General features: G+C 36.0%; 1 protein-coding gene across 1 annotated transcript in view; it reads right to left on the bottom strand.

Annotated features, from left to right (window-relative positions):
* Positions 1-18,300, bottom strand: part of CHD9 (chromodomain helicase DNA binding protein 9) — a 91,759-nt gene that overhangs the window by 8,094 nt on the left and 65,365 nt on the right. Inside the window, 20 exon segments of the mRNA XM_009586096.1 lie at positions 51-190; positions 1,246-1,414; positions 2,278-2,502; positions 4,578-4,738; positions 6,883-7,791; positions 8,044-8,246; positions 8,377-8,596; positions 8,756-8,798; positions 9,121-9,178; positions 9,851-9,968; positions 10,093-10,155; positions 10,158-10,186; positions 11,249-11,338; positions 12,286-12,445; positions 12,940-13,139; positions 13,939-14,135; positions 14,827-14,937; positions 16,497-16,676; positions 17,245-17,412; positions 18,192-18,300. The exon segment at positions 18,192-18,300 is cut by the window's right edge and continues 29 nt beyond it. Of these exon segments, the coding sequence (XP_009584391.1) occupies positions 51-190; positions 1,246-1,414; positions 2,278-2,502; positions 4,578-4,738; positions 6,883-7,791; positions 8,044-8,246; positions 8,377-8,596; positions 8,756-8,798; positions 9,121-9,178; positions 9,851-9,968; positions 10,093-10,155; positions 10,158-10,186; positions 11,249-11,338; positions 12,286-12,445; positions 12,940-13,139; positions 13,939-14,135; positions 14,827-14,937; positions 16,497-16,676; positions 17,245-17,412; positions 18,192-18,300 (3,553 nt within the window).

Genomic DNA, 18,300 nt, shown 5'->3' with positions numbered 1-18,300 from the left:
TTAACAGTAATTTGGACCTTATTTTTGGATATAAAATCAAGTTTACTTACATGATTGGGCTGTTTATTTCTATTTATAAAGAGGACATCAACTCCCTCCACATTCTTCCTTCTTCCTCTTCTCTTTTTGACTACAGGCTGACTGTCAACTATGACTCCATTGGCACTGGCTGTTAAGTGACTGGAAGTACCTAATTAATGATGCAATAAAATTAGTGTCAGATGCTTGAGCTGTTTATAACAAGAAACATGTCTGAATAAAAAAAGGAAAGAAAATTACTTGAAATAGTGCAAGTGCATATAATTTCTACATGTAATATCTAACAGAAATTGCCTGTTGTTTTATGACTGTTTAACACACTTAGCATCCGTCTCTGAAAAGCCACTTTACTATGAAAGTTTTCTATTACTACCCCCTACCCCCTCCAAATAAACCTGTACAGGAAGGAGAGCTGTTAAAAACTGCTGACCTTATATACACTCAGAGGCAGGCATCCCTAAATAGATGTTTATGACAAGACCTTAATGGTATGTTGCAAAAGAACAAGAAACTACAAAGTGCAAGTGAAAGGTAGTTTTTTTTTAAAGGAAATGTCATTCACGTATGTATGCAATCTCAATGAGTTAGTAATTTAATCAGAAGCTGGCCTAAATCAAGCACCCAATTCTAATAATTTCAAGTATTTTAATCCAAATTTTAACTGCTTACTTTAGGCTCATTTTATTAGTCAATGTACACCTACTGTTATTTTTTATGAAAATAAGCTGTAAGTTTTCGGCTATAAGCCAAAAAATTAGTTCTAGACTATTGTCCTCCACTGTTTCTTTACATGAGACACAGGAAAGCATATGAAGAGCACAAATTAACACAGGCATAAATCTGAAACTCTTCATCTTTACTTATAAACTAGTCACAATAAGTTCTGATTTAAACTGATTACTGTCAGTGTAGAGTGATGCACTTAATAATTATTAAAATCTTCTTATGGGGGTGCTTATAATGTATAATGGCATCCTTCCAGTAAGTGAATGTTACAGTAACTGACACCGTGAGAGAGTATTCATGTGGTTCAACCTCATGCCTCAACATTTTCCCTAGCCCTCTGGAGTGAATTCCTCCAGACTGCAGTTTAGAACAAGTAACATTGCAAACATCTCTCTCCACTGCCTATACGTGGAGATCAACAGAAGAACTCAGAAAATAAGATTTATTACTAACTCTTATGCCCTCTGACATTTTATGTACCTGATTCGGGAAGTGATTTTGGGAAGTTGACAAGGCTGGTTTCTGAAGCATTCTGGAGTTCACGTAGCCGAGCCAGGTATTGCTGCTGTCCCAATGCACCTTCCTCGCTTTCAAATGGCCTTTTCTGAGACAGTCCCTGCTTCTGAAAAGTCAATTTCAAACCACCTTCCTGTTAAATAAATCCCAGGGTTAGAAGAGTATCTTCTGAAGCAGAAATGACTACTTCATAGTCAGGATTCTCACAGACAGTTACTCCAGAAGAGTTGAGGAAGAATGGAAACATTGTATTAGACTTAGACCTTAAAACAAGTCTGGCTTCTCTTCCATGTAAAAAAATCTGAACAGAAATTTCATGGAATTGCTTCTATGAATATAAATTTTAAATTATCTACTATCTTAACTGAAAAATCCAGACACTGAACAGCTGTCTAGCTCCCTAATCTAGTCCTAAAGAAATGCCAAGCCCAATTACACGAGGAAATTTTCATACATTTTTATATGCTACCAACAGGTCTCTAACTACAGATAAGAAAAATGTTCGAAGCTTCTAGCCTGCATTTCAACTGGGAAATTGACCTGTAACCCTCCAAACGACCATGAAATAATAAAATGCTTGCTGGATAGGACATGCTGAAATGTTCAAAAAAAGCCAAACAACAGAAATACCTTTTTTTAACTAACCAGATTTCTTAGAAACAGCATAAAACAGACTGTCTGAGGAAGCACCAGAATGGCAAAATTTCAATTCAGAGAGAGAAATAACAGTGATTCCTTTCAGTGGCTTATGCAAATTAAAACAAACAAACAAAACCCCCCCAAACCAAACCCAAAACCCAAACACTCAATGCTCAGAAGCAGCAGACCCAAATACCCACAAACAAGTGTGTGAAGGAAGTGAGAGTGAGAGCAGGCAGCCACTTGCAGGTAAAGCATGCCGCACACCGCATTCGCAATCAGGTCCTAGGGCAATAAAAATAAACATACGTCATTGATTTTCACTGTAAACTCCTTTTCTCGTACATGCTTCTTCACCTTTGACATCTGTGGTGATTGATCATATTCTTCTTTAACACCTGCAAGAGGGGGCGTTGGTGCGCTGGGCTCACTGTAATCTGCAGCTGCACCTGGGCTATCCAGAAGTTTGGTTGTGTAGAAAGATGCCACTGAATTGCTGTCATAGCTCCTTCTTGCTGAAGGCCATTTACCTTTCAACACTGTTTGACAAATACTATCAAGTCGATTAATCATAACTCGATCCTAAAAAACACAGAAAATATTTCTGTAAGAGTAATGCTTACCAACACTGTACACATTACATTCATGTATTACCTTCTAATTCTAAAATGACAAAATTGTTAATCACTGGACTTGAACCGAAAAGATTTCTAAGTTGCTGGATTTTTACAGATTTCCTGTAAAACTTTGTGAAAGCCACCTCTGTATTTAATTTCACCACCTGTAAACCTGCAATCTCATCTGCACAGGGTCTGGGGCCTGCAAATGCTTGAAATGCATTATCTCACTGATTTTTAAAGGAAAGGTACGGTAACTACCAAAGCAGTATTTGTGGGTCTGGCTTTGACCCAATGGTAGCAGGGTCTGAACCTGTGGGCAGCACCATAACGTACCTGGCAAAGAGCATTTATAAAACTAAATCTACAGACTTTTTTTCATGTCTCATTTTAGCTTTTGAAACCATATTATTCATCATTCACATTCTTAGACACCAAACACAGATTTGACTTCACATACCTGCATAATACATAGATCTCGAGTCCTAATAAACTCAGCTAAGTACATGCAGACTCCAGAAACTACCCAGTTTTCTGATACTTTCAGAGTGCAATTACTTGTAAATAAAAAAAGAACACTAAAATTACCTGTTCCACAAGCAAACATTTTTTGCCAAGTTCAAGACCCTCCCCTGTATTTAAAAAAAGTCTGATTTTGTACACTCTGAATGCCATTTTTCACAATCTGCCAAGCACCTGTGACATGAAAGTTATGCTCCCCCTTCTCAAAATGAACATTCAAAAATTATGAGAAGTAGTGTTTAGATTTAAATGCATCTTCCAGGAGCAAACGTAACAATAACTAAAAGCTCCTGAAGTTCAGATCCTACATCTATTTTCCCTGTTTCATCACCCTTTTTGTCTCTGCATTGCCCTCCTTTTCACTTTCCTGAAGTGCCTGATCTTGAAACTTTTCCTTCATTACAGGCTTGTGATCTGGCTCTGAATTTTCAAGCTGATTTGCAACTCATGCCTGTTCCACAGAAGAAGATTTTTTTATTAAAATGCCAGTGTATTTTTTTTTATATAGCATATGCCTAGCAATACATTAAACATGCTTAAACATGCTAAAATTTCTTTAAAACTATTGAAAAATACAAGCATCAAAAACAAAAGTTAACATCACATGGGCTTTCCTACACTTTGGAAAAAAAAAAGTGACACACTAAAACCTGGAAGTGTAATACTGATTATAAAAGAAAGCAGGTTTTTCAGACCCAGAATATGTCGAAGTCAGTCTCATTTTGCTTATACGTCAGGAAAGAAACCTATTCAAAAATATGTCACAGTTAAAGTTTATGTACTGAACAGGCATTCCAGCAATTCACAATTTTTGCTTCATCTTCTTAATAAGCTAGGAATTGGAAGTGTAAAAAACTGCTCCATGGTCTTCCAAGCTATGTCAGCCATAGAAATTCAGATATGACTAAAGAGCTTAAAAATATTCAGTATTTATCTCAAACAAGATGGATTTCCAGTCACTTAGTGTTACTATCTTTTCAAAGTATACTTTAGAATGTCATTAGTTTTAGTAATTCACATACGGAATCATATAGTTAAATTTTAACATAAAAGTTGTATTACACCAGTGCTTCAGCCAGTCTATACTTTAACATGACTTAGGATTTTGCAATGTAGCTGAAGGAGTCCTACTACTATTAAGAAAGTTTTCCTAATATTTAGCTTAACTGATTTCTTGCTGTTTCATTTTTTACATTCTTTTGGACTACTCTAAACAATTCCTCTCACTGACTTACGATTATCCAAATATCTGATAAATTACCTCATCTTCATCTTAAATATGCTTCCTTTAAAGTTTTGTTTCCTATGTGAACATTCTCTCTTTTACAGATATAGCTATAAAACTGTAAAGTGCTTTGTCATAATTTTACTATAATTTACCGTGAACAAAATTCTGGGTTTTTTTCCAAGATCTCCTTACAACTCAGTGGTATGGTTTTAACATATTTAATTGAATACTAATGTCACAGCCCACCTTCCCCTACAACTTTGGTTTTCAAAGTAGTATTATAAACTTGCCTTTGGCCAGTAGGATGCAGCCAACATGTATCCACCTTGTAGGAGGTAACTGGAATTTGGTGTCCCATTGTTCATCTGGAAACTGTCTTGCGTCTCATCTTGTGTTGTACTCAGAGAGGCTACACTCTCTTCATCATATGCTTTTATATGCGGGGTTCCTTCTGCTAAATAAAACCACTAATATCATTTGATGTTGTAAAGAAGTTAAACACTCATTGTAAGAGGTTCAGGTGAACAAACACACGGAACAATGTTCAGAGGAAGTCCAAACACAAAGTTAAACCAAAGAATTAATCTGTTAGGTTTTTCAGGATGACTGCTGATCTTTTTCTAGGCATGTAAATTCCACACATACTCCTGTTAGTATTTCAAGAGCTTAACCTGTCAAACGTTTAGCTATTTGAAAACAGATATACTTCAGAGTAATCTGATAGACAGTCCTTACTTATTTTAACATACTTCCTTTGTAAGCCAACATGCACTGAAATATAGAATTAAATTGAAATGAAAGCTGTCTATCACCAGAACATGACAAATCTATTGGGATACTACTTTAAAAAAAACATCCCATTTCATTTACTGGATGGAATGCTGGATGTTCCACACCTTGAACACGTGCGTCTGCATCATTTTAATTTTTTAAATTTTAAGCACAGAGGATTTTATCCTAGTATCTCTCCAGTGTGTCCTCTGACTTTGTTTTACTTCTCTCCTCATTATTATTTTACTTTTGCCTCCGTGCAGAAAACAATGTAAGTTTCACTATGACATGGGGAAACAATGTCAAACTAAAAAAGTGCTGCCTGAAAAGGTAAATACTACATCAGCACAATGAGTAAGAGTATTGAGGGACAATTCTACAGAACTCAAATTTGCTTTTAACAATAGCTATGTATCGAGTAATCTGATACAATTTAGCTCTCCCTTAAAAGATGTTTCAAATGGAAAAGTACACCAAAGGTCCATGATCATTGTACAACATATGAAATAAAACACGGGCTTAAAATTACAATGCAGATGAAGTTAACAGAATTTTCCAGCATTTACCAATCTCTTCAACACTAAATTACAGCAAGATAGCCACAAAAAGAAAGGCTGACTGATTTACAAGATTTTGCAATCTGAGGATGGCACAATTACTTGCCTAAACAGACTGAGCTGGCAAAAAGCAAGCCTAGTTATTTGGACTTGTAGCACATGTTATAATATCCACCATCTAGATCTAAATATTTATGTCATATAAGCATTCCTTTTCTCTCACTGTTTTAATGTTTGCATACAACCGTTTCCTCTGAAAATGTCCTTCCACTGCTACAGGCAGCAGCTCTTAATCATTTTGTTTAAGTGGCATTTTACTTGCCCAGTAATCATTTTCCCAGTAAATTAACCCTATAGTTTCCATTTGTCATTTCCACAGGCAAGAGGATCCATCTGATTAACACAATGCCTTTTTCCCTGAGATATTGGAAAAAAATAGCTTGTTTACTTATGCTGTAGTCCCACTGCCTAACTTCATCCTTTTTCTATTACCATTTGTTATAGCACAGTAGAGAAATGTTTTCACATTCTGAGTTTCAATGGGGCAAGAGTAGAGGACACTTCATAGTATCAAAACAAGTAATGTATTAAATAATGATTGGTTGGTTTATGAAAAATTTTAAATCACTTCACTGATCAGAGGTTTTTGCTTGTACTTTGAAGCTTTCAAAAGTGTCTCTGTGTTATTTGGTCCTATGCTCTATAATCACCTCAGTCTTTTCTAAGCAGGTACATACTTTTAAGTGTTTGAAATTTTTCAGTGCAAGTACTCTGCTTGGCCACCTCCAGTTTACAAGAACAAGCAGCTTACATTACTCTATAGCTTGAACAGAAGGAAGCTTGCAGATTTCATGAAAGCACAATGAGGAAGCTACAAAGACAGGTGAGCAAGAGTGGAAAAAACAAACAGGGAAGCCAAAAGAATCTCTATCTAGGAAGAAGAAGAAACAGTAGTAGGAAATACACACACACAATAGATTTCCAGACAACTCTAGCCATTCAAGTCTCCTCCCACATGTGAACCACATGCAGAGTAAGCTTGCTTAGGGAATCAGTCAACAAATCCCAACTACCTCATCCAAGGCACTAATATGAAGCAAAGAAAATGCTGTATCCTTGAAATTCTTACAACTCAACTTGAAGAATCAGGAAAATATGTTTAAGTTTACTTTTGTGGGATTTATTATCCTTTTTCAGACATTTTTCCATTAAGAATAAACTTGTTCAGTTTAAGAGTTATACTGCAGAAATAAGACTACACACATACCACGTTTTTGTGCCTCCTCTTCATCACTATCACTCTCTTCAGACGATGATGATGATGACGACGATGATGATGAGGATGATGAGGATGAGGATGAAGATGCTGAAGAACAAGATGAAGATGATGAAGAGCTAGAGCCTGATCGAGAGTGTGAACAAGATGAGGAAGACGAAGAGGATGAAGAAGATGACCTGGAAGAACAGGATGATCTATCTGAGTCAGAGTCCGAGTCAGAGCTAGAGTCAGATCCCCTTTTGCTGACTCTCTGTTTTTTGGAAGCTGGGTTTGGAGTTAGAGGCTCTGTCCTTGCTGCCACCATGCGCCTGTCTGTTTCAGTCTTCACACTAGGTTTGTGGTCTGTATTTTGTATTGGTGTGCCATTTTTTGGACTCAAAGGTTCAGATTTCATTATTGTCTGTGTCTCCTCTGTAGACATAGATTCCTCTTCAGAAGACTGAGGGTCCTCTTTCAGATTTTCATTTTTAGCTTTTATGTCCTCAAAAGCGTTCACTTTAGCATCTGACAATCTTGACTGAGGTGTAAGAGGAGAAGCAGATAATGCCATCTGGTACTGATGCAAGAGTGGAGTAGAAGTCCTTGAGAGTGCCACCTTATTTTGATTATAGTTCCTCTGGGCAGACATAAATGAGAGTTCAGGATCACGAAGAATATGATAATCTGTCCTGCTAACTCCATGTTTAGCAGCTCCAATAAGTAAATCCCTGTCATGAGCCCCACACTCCCACCAGACAGGTAAGTCTGGGTTTGGCTGGCATAGTTTTAGTCGTTCAAACAACTGTGGGTGTCTAAGAGCCTGTTCTCGCACTTTCCGTAGGAGTTCAATGCGATACAAAGTCCGAGAAGCACGCTCCTCTGTAATTGGTTGGATAAAAATGTTTGGGTCTACGAGTTCTGTATTAAAACAAAACAAAGATGAGAATCTGGCAAAAAAACTCCCACTGCAAACCAGTATGAGAAGTAGATGGCTTTAATCAGTTAATATATGTCTCCCCATTATAAGCTTTCAATTTTACACTTAACATGCTTCCTTACTTCCTTCTCCCCCCTTTTTATTTTGGAACACATGAAAGAAAAACCTTTTCAAGATATGCACTGGCAACAGAAAGTAAAGATAAAAATAAAAGTAAAAATATATGCGCCCACCTTCTTTTGAGGGGAGACGACAGACTCTCCGGCACATTGACATAAATGCATACAAGTACTTCTCTAAGCTCTCATCAGTTTTTTTATGTAGTCTGGCCATTGCTCGAAATTTGGTCCAGTCAAATCGTCCCCTTTCAGGATCAAACACCACTCCAAATGTGGACACAACTCTGTAAAAGTCAGCTTCTTCTCTTCTCGTCCATCTTGATCAGCAAGAAAAAAATTGGAAATTCTGTCATTTTCTTCACTATTTCACACAGCTAGCAATTATTATTTCTTCAGCATTTTTACATAAGGATGTATGACAAATGTGTATTTGCACGCTGCACATACCTTTGCTGTCTTTCAATCTTAGCAGCCATCTTCGGATTTAGAGCAGCTTCTTCATATGGAGGCTGCATCATACTAGTTTGTATTGGGAATGCTGGCTGGATCTGCTGAGCCTGCCTATTTTTACTTGTCCGTTGATAAGCTGTTATTAGGCGGCGAAGACGTGTTGTTAACGCAGACTGAGTGGGCCAATAGATTTTGTCTCCTTCCATCATTTGTCCATCTGTATTAAAACAAAGTCAGGAAAAATAAGGAAGTTAATCATTGCTGGTGCCTACGGTTCCACACTAGGCAATCTAAACACATTTTAGTTAAGAGTCAGGAGAATTAAACAATTCAAAATAGATTGAATTGGTTCAGATTTGAAGTTTTATGTATTTACCTCCATCTGCTATTACTAGATCACCTGGGGATGAAACATCATCCTGTAGAAAAACAAAAGTGAAGCAAAATTAAAAATGAGGCTCTCTCCAAAGATTTAGGTTAAACTTATACCTTGCAGACAAATTATGAATATCACAAAGAACAAGAGTAACATATATTTTGGACGAATGGCTAACAAGGCATACAACAGAATTATACAACAAGTCCCTCCTATTCTTCCCCTGCCCACACAACTGCAGAAACACATGGGATAAGTTCTATCAATTTAGAGAAATATAGAAAAAGGTAGTAATTTGCTCAACGAAAAGGTGGAAGTATTACATTCCAAGTGTGTTAAAAGGAGCTATTAATAGCCTACTATACCTCTATGTCATCTTTAAACATTGCTGGTGCTGGTTTATATTCTGGGTCTTCTACATCCCTGTTAAAATTTCAACACAAAAGAACCCATCTTAGTAACATTTATAAGTCCTTACACTCTTTACAATTAAGCAAAACTCATTTAAATTTAGTCAGATATACTGTATTTAATTTTCTATTTGAAACGAGGAAAATATGTCATGGCTTGAATCCTGGCCTCCCAATTCACCGACTCATTCAAAGATGTTCTTTATGACCACAGCTGCTAACCTCACTGATGAAGCAATGAATAAAAACAGTTCTCCCTTTCAGCAGTAATCAGTGATACTCAAATTGATCTACTGGTGTCACTGGTTAGCTACACAAGACTAACACACCAAGCCGACGGACCTGAAATCAAGTTAAATAGGTCTGTAGTACTCCGCCTCTGAAGGCTTTTGCACTTCAGTGTCTAAGTAATATTTCTGATACAGCAACACAAAGTAGAGCCCTTGTTAACAATAAATTGCTGCATTTTTCCTTTAACTGCAAAATCCCAAACTTCAATGGTTCTGTTACACTGTTCCTAACTCTTTTCCACTCTGTGGGAGTAAAATCAAAGTAGTATTCTTCACAACAATGACATCAAACTAGTATAAAACCAGTTAAGAAGAGAATAAAGTACAACATATAAATTCAGTCTTGTCCATTTGAAGGCCCCGAAACATTCATGCCCACTTTTAAGTGCTCATACCCATCAATATAATCATTTGCTCTCTGTTCCGCAGCAACTGCTTTTTCATCTGGCTTGCCAACCCTTTCCAAGAAGCACAGCGCTGGGTCTGCTCTGATAGTGTTGTATTTTTCATAACCTATAAAAGAAAAAAAAAAAGAGGCACAAATTCAACTTTCAGACTAAGCTATAAAAAAACCTGAATGTAGGGCGTTTATATTAACGGGTGGGGAAGAACATACGTAGTCATCCGTTTTACTCACCATGTTTAAAAACTCCAATTAGAAGGGATTTATCTGCATCTGCATCCCACCACTCCGCAGGATATCTGGCTCAGGGACCCAAACATCAATTTCACTAAGGAGAATCACCAACAGCACATCAACATAAACAATATCCAGAGGAAGAAATAAATTTTTATTTTCTCTGTGTACATTTGTACTTTATGTGGGATTTTTAAACTCCTCTCTTCAAGTACACATATACAACATTCCATGTCCAGCAAAGGAATTCAAACGCTGAATTTTGAATTTGAAGGTAAAGAGTTGTAGGATTGAACTGTTTAACTTTTCAATGCACTTCGTTATTTAATAGCAAGTAACGGTTAAAAAGTGGATGGTTACGCTACTAAGTTACATAAGCCACACAATACAATATTAATTTATCATTAAGAATAATTTTGATAACCTAAAGAAACTGAGGCATACAATTTTTCATCTCTGCATTCAGTAATACCCTAAAAACAGCAATACAAAACACCCAGACAGCTTGATATTCTGTATTTGACAGAGACCAGTAACAGCGAAAGAATATGAAAGCAGAACCAGCATACAATATTCTTCCTCTTTCAGTAAACTCTGCCAACTCATAGCAGTTTGTGCTTGCAAAACTTAGGAAACCAAGAATTATCTACTTTTATGTTTAATAGCACGAGATGGACTGTTCTTCCACAAATGTTTGTAACAGCTTTCTGAATCAAATTAAAACTTTCTATCCACCACAAGGTTCTTGTAGCAGTGAGTTTAAGGATTTCCAAATGGCAATACTTCTATTTAAAAAAAAAAAAAAAATCAATGGAATAAGCAGCACATAACCAAACGTGTGCATAAAGAGGCAGGAAAACCCCACCAATTAGAATGTAAAGTATATAATTCTATCTTTCACTCACTTTTTCAGTCTATTTGACTTAAATAATTGTACTTTATATAGCTAGACTCATAAATAGGAATCAGGACTTCCTCACGTCAAGTCAATATAAAGTGTTTAGTAAACAAAGAGTAAACAAAAACATTTTTCTCACAGCCTAAGGATACAAATATTTGGTTTTAACATTTCTTATTTAGGTCTAGGAAGATTTCTGAATTTTCACTTGATAGTTTACATTTAAAATAAGCAAGCAAAAACCTCTCTATAGTTCACCTGGCATCAATTCCATCAAACACCTTTTGGAATTCATTACCAATGACTTCTTGTTTTAAGTAATACAGCATTCTTACTCGAAGCAAGACCCTAAAAAAAAAGAAAAAAAGAAATACAAATATCAGCACTCTAAAAGCTTTCAATAGTTGTGGGTGGTTTTGTTTTGTTTTGTCTTTTGTAACATCACAAAGCTTTCAGGTCATTTTCCTAAAACATACTTCCTTCAGTTATAAGAGGAGATAACCTCCAATTCAGGTCACCTAACACTTTTTACTGCGATCACTGTTACAAATTGTTTCATTGCAAAAATTCTTTCAAATCCTAGACAAAGACCAGGGCCAGCAGAACACTCCTCACTTGCTTCATAAAATACTGCTATTCCCTACTTAGAAGATTCCCTTAGAAAGAATTGAACGGGCTGACAATGAACATCTTTCACATCACCTTTTCATTCCTTCTCACTTCGAATTTGGTGCATGACCCCAATGACTTCTCCATGCTTTATCTCAATGCTTGACTACAGCTGTATGAAGTTTTCAAGTAGAGTATGACAAGTTTTGCTACAGAAAAACGATTTATCTAAAACAGGCTCATTCATGGCTATGAGTGAGCTTTCAACAAGCTAGTAGTTCAGACTCTCAGAAGCCTAGAAAACATGCCAGGTAAACAGCATATAAGATTAAGGGGCAACCACTTCAGTGGTTTCAGTTTCTTCGCTAAGCACTCCCAAACTCTAAGTCCTTTGGCTGCTACAAGGCTCCCCAAACATGCTAGAAAGATCAATCTCTCTTTCTCTGTACAGACACAAACATACAGTTTCTTTAAAAAAGATAACAGAATTATTTCAAATGTGAAATACTTGGTTCACCTCCTCATACAATGCAACCTATTTCTTCTAATCAAGCTAACACCATTAAAACTTGTTTCTTCATAGTGCCACAAGTATTTTAAAGTCTTCTAAGACAATGAGGAATTAGAAGAAAAAAAGAATCTTTACATAAACATTGAAAGATATTCACACTTCAGCTACTGCTTACTTGTTGCAATGGTGTTTTATGTGCTTTTTGTATCCTTCATCTTGCAACAGATGTTCTGGGTTGTATTTTCGAAGCCATTCTGCTTTGTGTATATCAAAAGTGCTAGCCTGGGTCTTCACTTTTTTTCCTTTTCTTCCTCTAGGCACAGGGGCTGATAAGCCTATGTAATTTAAAATATAATACAGTAACAGGTAAGTATAGATCCCCATGGCACTTACAGTTCCTATATCCTATCTGGTATTGTGACCTGCAGTGCAGAAAAAAATACTAGCATCACAGCCTCTGGGTATGAGGGTTTTTTTCTCTTTTGTCTCTTAGAGCATCTCTGGAGTACATTTCACCAGCTAAGGACAAAACAGGAGAGGGGGCAAGAAAGGAGAGTGTGTTGACACCTTCTATGAAACAGAATAGGTTCTGCTTATGAAGTGAAATGAAAACAAAGTACAGAGTATACCAATCCACTTGGTAAGCCATCAAATACATAGCAAAGCAGAAATGACACTTCTTTTCCCATCAATTGAATTGCGTATCTGGAATAAATTCCATTTATTTCAAGTAGGACACATTCAGAGAGAATTTTTAGCTGTTTTTATCCCAGTACCACAGGCATACATATATGAAGCTATTTAACTGCAGAAACACTTAAGTCCTTACCAAGGTGATTCTGTAACTCTCGTGTTTGCCCATCCTCTGTTGGGGTAATGAGGTCCCATATAAAACTTTTTATTTTCTCATCCCCTCTGTAGTGAACAAGACAATAGGCTAACAGAGCTCGGCAAATTATCTCCACATCCTGTTCATTCAGCTGTCTCTTGAAGCGACCATGTGACAAAATTTCTCTCCATCGGCCCCACCTAGTCCAAAGTAAAACACAAATCAGCACTTAGAAGTGAAACACTTGGGTAGTCTGTAGATTTCTGTTACAAAAGGGAACTTCACTGCAAAATATTTAGCTTTCCACTTTTTTCCTTCAGCTTAAGTTACTGAGTGGAAATATGAAAGTAACATCTGCAACAAAACTCCATCTGTTTAAAACGAAGTTTTAAACAAAACTTGCCCGTTTACAAAAAAATATGGATGATTGTTTTAGGCTTCTAAGACACAAAACTGACCGGAACTCATACTGATAAGCAGAGTCATTTACCTTATAAGGTGGGTGAGAAAAGACCTAAGATTTTATTTCCAAATCACCATAGCTGATTTAAGTATGCTTAAAATAACTAGTTATATTTTCAGTTCCTACTTGCACCTCATGGAAGTGCAAGATGTTCTGCAATTGTGAACATCAAGTCACCTACCAAGCCTTTATTTCAGATATTTATTTATTTACAGAGTTTAAGCCTCCCTGTAGCACTGACTGTAATGATTTTTAGAGAGACTACTGTAGTGTAGTGCCCATGTTAAATGTCAATCTCCTCTGAAGAAAGGTTTTAACCTCTCTTCTTCAATGTTTCTTCAATTGCAAGTTGTCAGAAAGATTTATACAGGGTGCATGATAAACTCACATAAATTCATATTGTAAATAAATTCTATATATTCACACCAGATTGTTGCCAATATAGCTAAAAGTTATTCCATAAATACAATTTAGTACATGGAAAAATACTTTTTTTTTTAAAAACTTCCTAGAATGAAGAAGGATGTATACAATACCCATAGACCAGCAAGTTTTTTTCCACCCGAAAGCACTCAGTTCTTCCGTATCCATTGGAACGGTCACAAGGCCTGCGGAGTTTTGGTTTATCATCACCCTCGCTCTCCACTTCAGACAACTCGGCCAGCTCATCTTTTGTAGCACTGAAGGGCCGTGTTTGTTTCCTAATTCTTGGGGTATCAATAACCAGGCTGTTCTGCAAAATTTCAAACAAACCTTATCAGAGAAACAGCTGATACGTTTTTCTTAAGTAGATGGCTTCAGTTTGGAAACAACAATTTCTATCTAATGTCATTAGTAGGTATTTTGAAAAGACAGCACAGTAAACACCCACAAAGCAAGTAAAACATTTTGTGGTATTTAGGGCAACAAAAAATGGGTTTCATACCATGATGCCAGTACATGAATTATAAACAATACTGAATACCTCATCTGAGCTGAATACTTACACAGACTACACTGCAGTGTCTGTGAGTAAAAAGGGACACGGACACCTTTTTAGAACTAACTGCATGGGAATGTCTTCAAGTACAGGACACAACTTCCAGTATTATAATGATATAATTCTTAGTCAGCTATTTTGCAGATTCCAGCCCAGGATTTACAGACAGAGAAACAGGGCAATCAGAACAATTACACACTTTCGACCATTTCCAGGTCTTCGACAAAAAATCAAAGACCTCCAAACTCTTTTGGGACAGCAGGGAGCTAGGAAATACTAAAGCTATCAGCAGGCTGATTACCTGTTCACAAACTAACCAGCAGAAAAAGTCTGATTTGTTGAAACATTAATCAAAAAAGCATCAGAAATCCTACACGTGCTACTTCAGAATTCAACAGCAAGCACATAGGTGAAAAAACATGCATTAAAAAAGAGAAATACTTACTCTACCACTGATAGCCTCTATATCTATTTCTGCTTTTTTGGCCCATTTCTGCCAGAAGTTGGGATCATCTAGTGAGATATCAGTCCTGTTTCCAGATGCAACAAAACTAGCCTGTAACAAATAAAACTAAATCTGACCAACATCATACATAAAAAGTTTGTAGAGTTTGAATGCCTCAGTGCTGTGAAGACTGCATAACCTTATTTCATCAAAAACCTCCCAAGCAGTTATTAAGATTTTAGAAGTTACTTACAGTGCAAAGCAACTCAATAGTTATCCTCCCCCTTAATTTTTTAAAATCAGATCCATAATATATCAGAAAAATCTAATGAACTTTTATGCACCATCAGGAGAGAAGAACATTAAGCAGCAAAATTCTTCCGCTTCTAAGACTGAATCTAAATTACTTGAATGGAAGAAAATAGAATCTTTTGAAGAGGCTTATCAGCATTTGGGGATTTCATCTCATGCAAAAGTACTCGCTTGAGGGAAATTTCAAAGGAGTGTTCAAACTGCTAACAATCAAAGCTTGAGAGCACGGAATAAGCTTAATTTCAGAACGCATTTAAGAAACCCTGATACACTGCTTTTGGGAAAAGAGTAAATACATATAAAAATTTCTAACTCTTCTGATAAAAAGACAGTGATGATGATATTCCCTAACTGGTTTCCTATCTCTCCTTTAGAAGTCTATTTTTTATTTAACCCTCAATCAGCAACATATAAGAGAGCCTAAATAAATGTATATTTATAAATAGTAAATTATTTATAAATAATTTAAGTTTTACTTTTGCATTGCTTTTTTTTTTTTTTGGAATTGTCACAACTGCATTCATGATGTACCCATGTTCCAAACTCAGTTATACTGCTTGAAATTTTTTTTTTTTTAAAAACTTATCTAGGTATTTTTTCATTTACTTGAATTTGTATTTGTTCAGAATCGTATTTGCACATGCTTTGGAAATTAAGGAGTCCAAATTTACTTTTTGTTCTGTTCATCCAATTTTCCAGCATAGGTTTTTGGATGCTATGATATTACTGTTTTTCTCCTACCCACCAAAAATTAGAAAGTGTCGGTCCAATTTTATTCTCGACTATTACTCCTAAGACCTTACATTCTCAGCCACCCTCCATGTACATATATATACTCTCCACGCCCTGCTATTTAGGAGCTTTTTTATTTTGCTTTTCAAACTCTTGCCAAAAAACCTGAAGGTTTAAAATATATCATATGTGTGGGCATTTTTAGAATAAGCCTGACAATTTTTCATCTTATTAATTATTGTCTCATACACATTTTCCCCCGCTCTTAACATACCTCTTAACACAAATGGATCTATAAACAAAACTGTTTTGATATTCTTGGTTAATGCAGTCCATTATATCTCACACAAATCCTATCCTTTTCAAAAGTAGCACACACCTATTACTCATCTTTGCTCAAGCACGCTCTTTGCATCTAGCATTTATTCAATCCGTATGTGCAAATCTGATTTTGCTATGTTCACATTAATATAAACACATAGATGTAAGAACCCCAAAAACGTACCTAACATACATGCACATTAAATCAAAGTAAACATAACTTTAAAAACAAAAGCATAAGCTTTACCACATTCAATTACATTTACAGCTCTACATCATCAAAGAACAACTTGCTGCTTCTGCACCTTGGCAAATGTGGAGCCCCTTCCTTCTGATTCAATTGTGATAGTTTTAGTACGACGCTGCAAAATTTGGTCAATGTCTTCCTCACAGAATTTAGAGCCTTCATCTTCTTCATCCATAATGGCACCATATGCACCTCTTCGAAGCAAGTCTTCTATTTCTTTTTTGGAGAGTTGTTGGATCTGAGCAAATAAAATAGGTTTTAGACAGCTGAAAAAAAAAATCCCCCGAAGTCTTTCTATATAACCTAACTGTGCCTTATAATTTATAAACTTAAAATCTAGATTATTAAAAGCTAGGAGAAAAGTCTAGTTGAGAGTTGAAATAATTTGTTATGTGGTTACAGTACACATTTTTACAAGTATGTGTCTTTTTCGTTTTGGCTATTCTCAACATCGTGATGAACGTAAGTTTAAAAAAATTACCTGTTAATACTAGATGTAAATCTCATCTCATATTAAAGTAACACATTATATTAGTATGACAAGATACAAGGAAACAGAGGGAAACTTTTCTCCTTGTTTTAACTTTGACATTATCTGCCTTAGACCTTAAGAGGCAAGAAATAGTGAAAAATTTATCAGAGTAACTGACTACATTTAAAATTACATCAAGTATATTGTTAGTCCACATCAGAAAACGTAACAGAGATGCAAACAATAGAAAAATGGTAGCTTCTGTAATTTAGAATAGTTCCTACATGACTACAAAAACAAAATGAAAGTTATTTCAAGAAATAAGTCTACATACACCACCGACACTGTTTTCTCTTCCACTCATACTCTGTAAGACAGCCTTATCCAGTCCCAGTTTCAGACTTGCTCTGTCAAACATCTCCCTTTCATAGGAGTTACGCGTTATTAGTCTGTAGACCTTCACTGCTTTGTTCTGACCAATCCTGTGACAACGGGCTTGAGCCTTTTGAAGGAAGGGAGAACGGCAATAAGAATTTAGACTTATCTAGGAATAAGATCAGATTCTTTTAAGAAATTGTTTCTGCTGTAGCGCAATCTGAAAAACAATAGTATAATCTCAAAAGGAAGTCAATTCACATTTAAGCAAATGGAAGCTACCAGACGTTTTCCACATTGTGAACAGTTTTCCAAAAACGGTGTAGTAAGTAAAATGCAGATGAATGATCTGTGATAATGCTACCCGAATGGTATTTCTCTTGCAGTAACACTAGATAAAAAGGCATGCTAGCTCGTAAGTTATCTGATCTCCAGATACAAATGGTAAAGGAGTCCCGACTTGAAAATTGATTCGATTTCAGCATCCAATTCCTAGATTTGATTAATTCACTATTTCTTAATACATATTAATCCTTTTCTATATATTATGTTTTAGCTGAACAGCTCTATTTCTATAACCTGTGTTAGTATATGCAAAACCTAGCCCCTGGTTTCATAACGTCATCAAAATCTTAAGGGTTTTATCAACTCACTGACTTAGTTTACCTGTGTTGTGCTTTTAAAGAGTAATCAGTATGAAAGAAAAAGTTAGAACCCAGCTAAACCCAGATGACCTCTCCTATCCAAGTAGAAAGTATTAAACAAAAAACATTAAACAAATGCCTTAAAAAACTTGAATATTTTAAAATATGCATGTTCAAAACAGAGCCAATATTCAAAGTGACCAAATTTATATCAACCAGGTTTGACTTCTTAGGCCTTGCTACTATGCTTTAAGGAATTTACCTGCAGATCATTTTGAGGATTCCAGTCAGAATCAAAAATTATACACGTATCTGCTGCAGTCAAATTAATGCCCAAACCACCAGCTCTGGTGCACAGAAGGAAGACAAAG

This window comes from Fulmarus glacialis, unplaced genomic scaffold, assembly GCF_000690835.1.
Source record: "Fulmarus glacialis isolate BGI_N327 unplaced genomic scaffold, ASM69083v1 scaffold25409, whole genome shotgun sequence".
Classification (NCBI taxonomy): Eukaryota; Metazoa; Chordata; class Aves; order Procellariiformes; family Procellariidae; genus Fulmarus; species Fulmarus glacialis.
The sequence above is the reverse complement of the archived record's forward strand: the minus strand, read 5'-3'. Positions and strand labels throughout refer to the sequence as shown.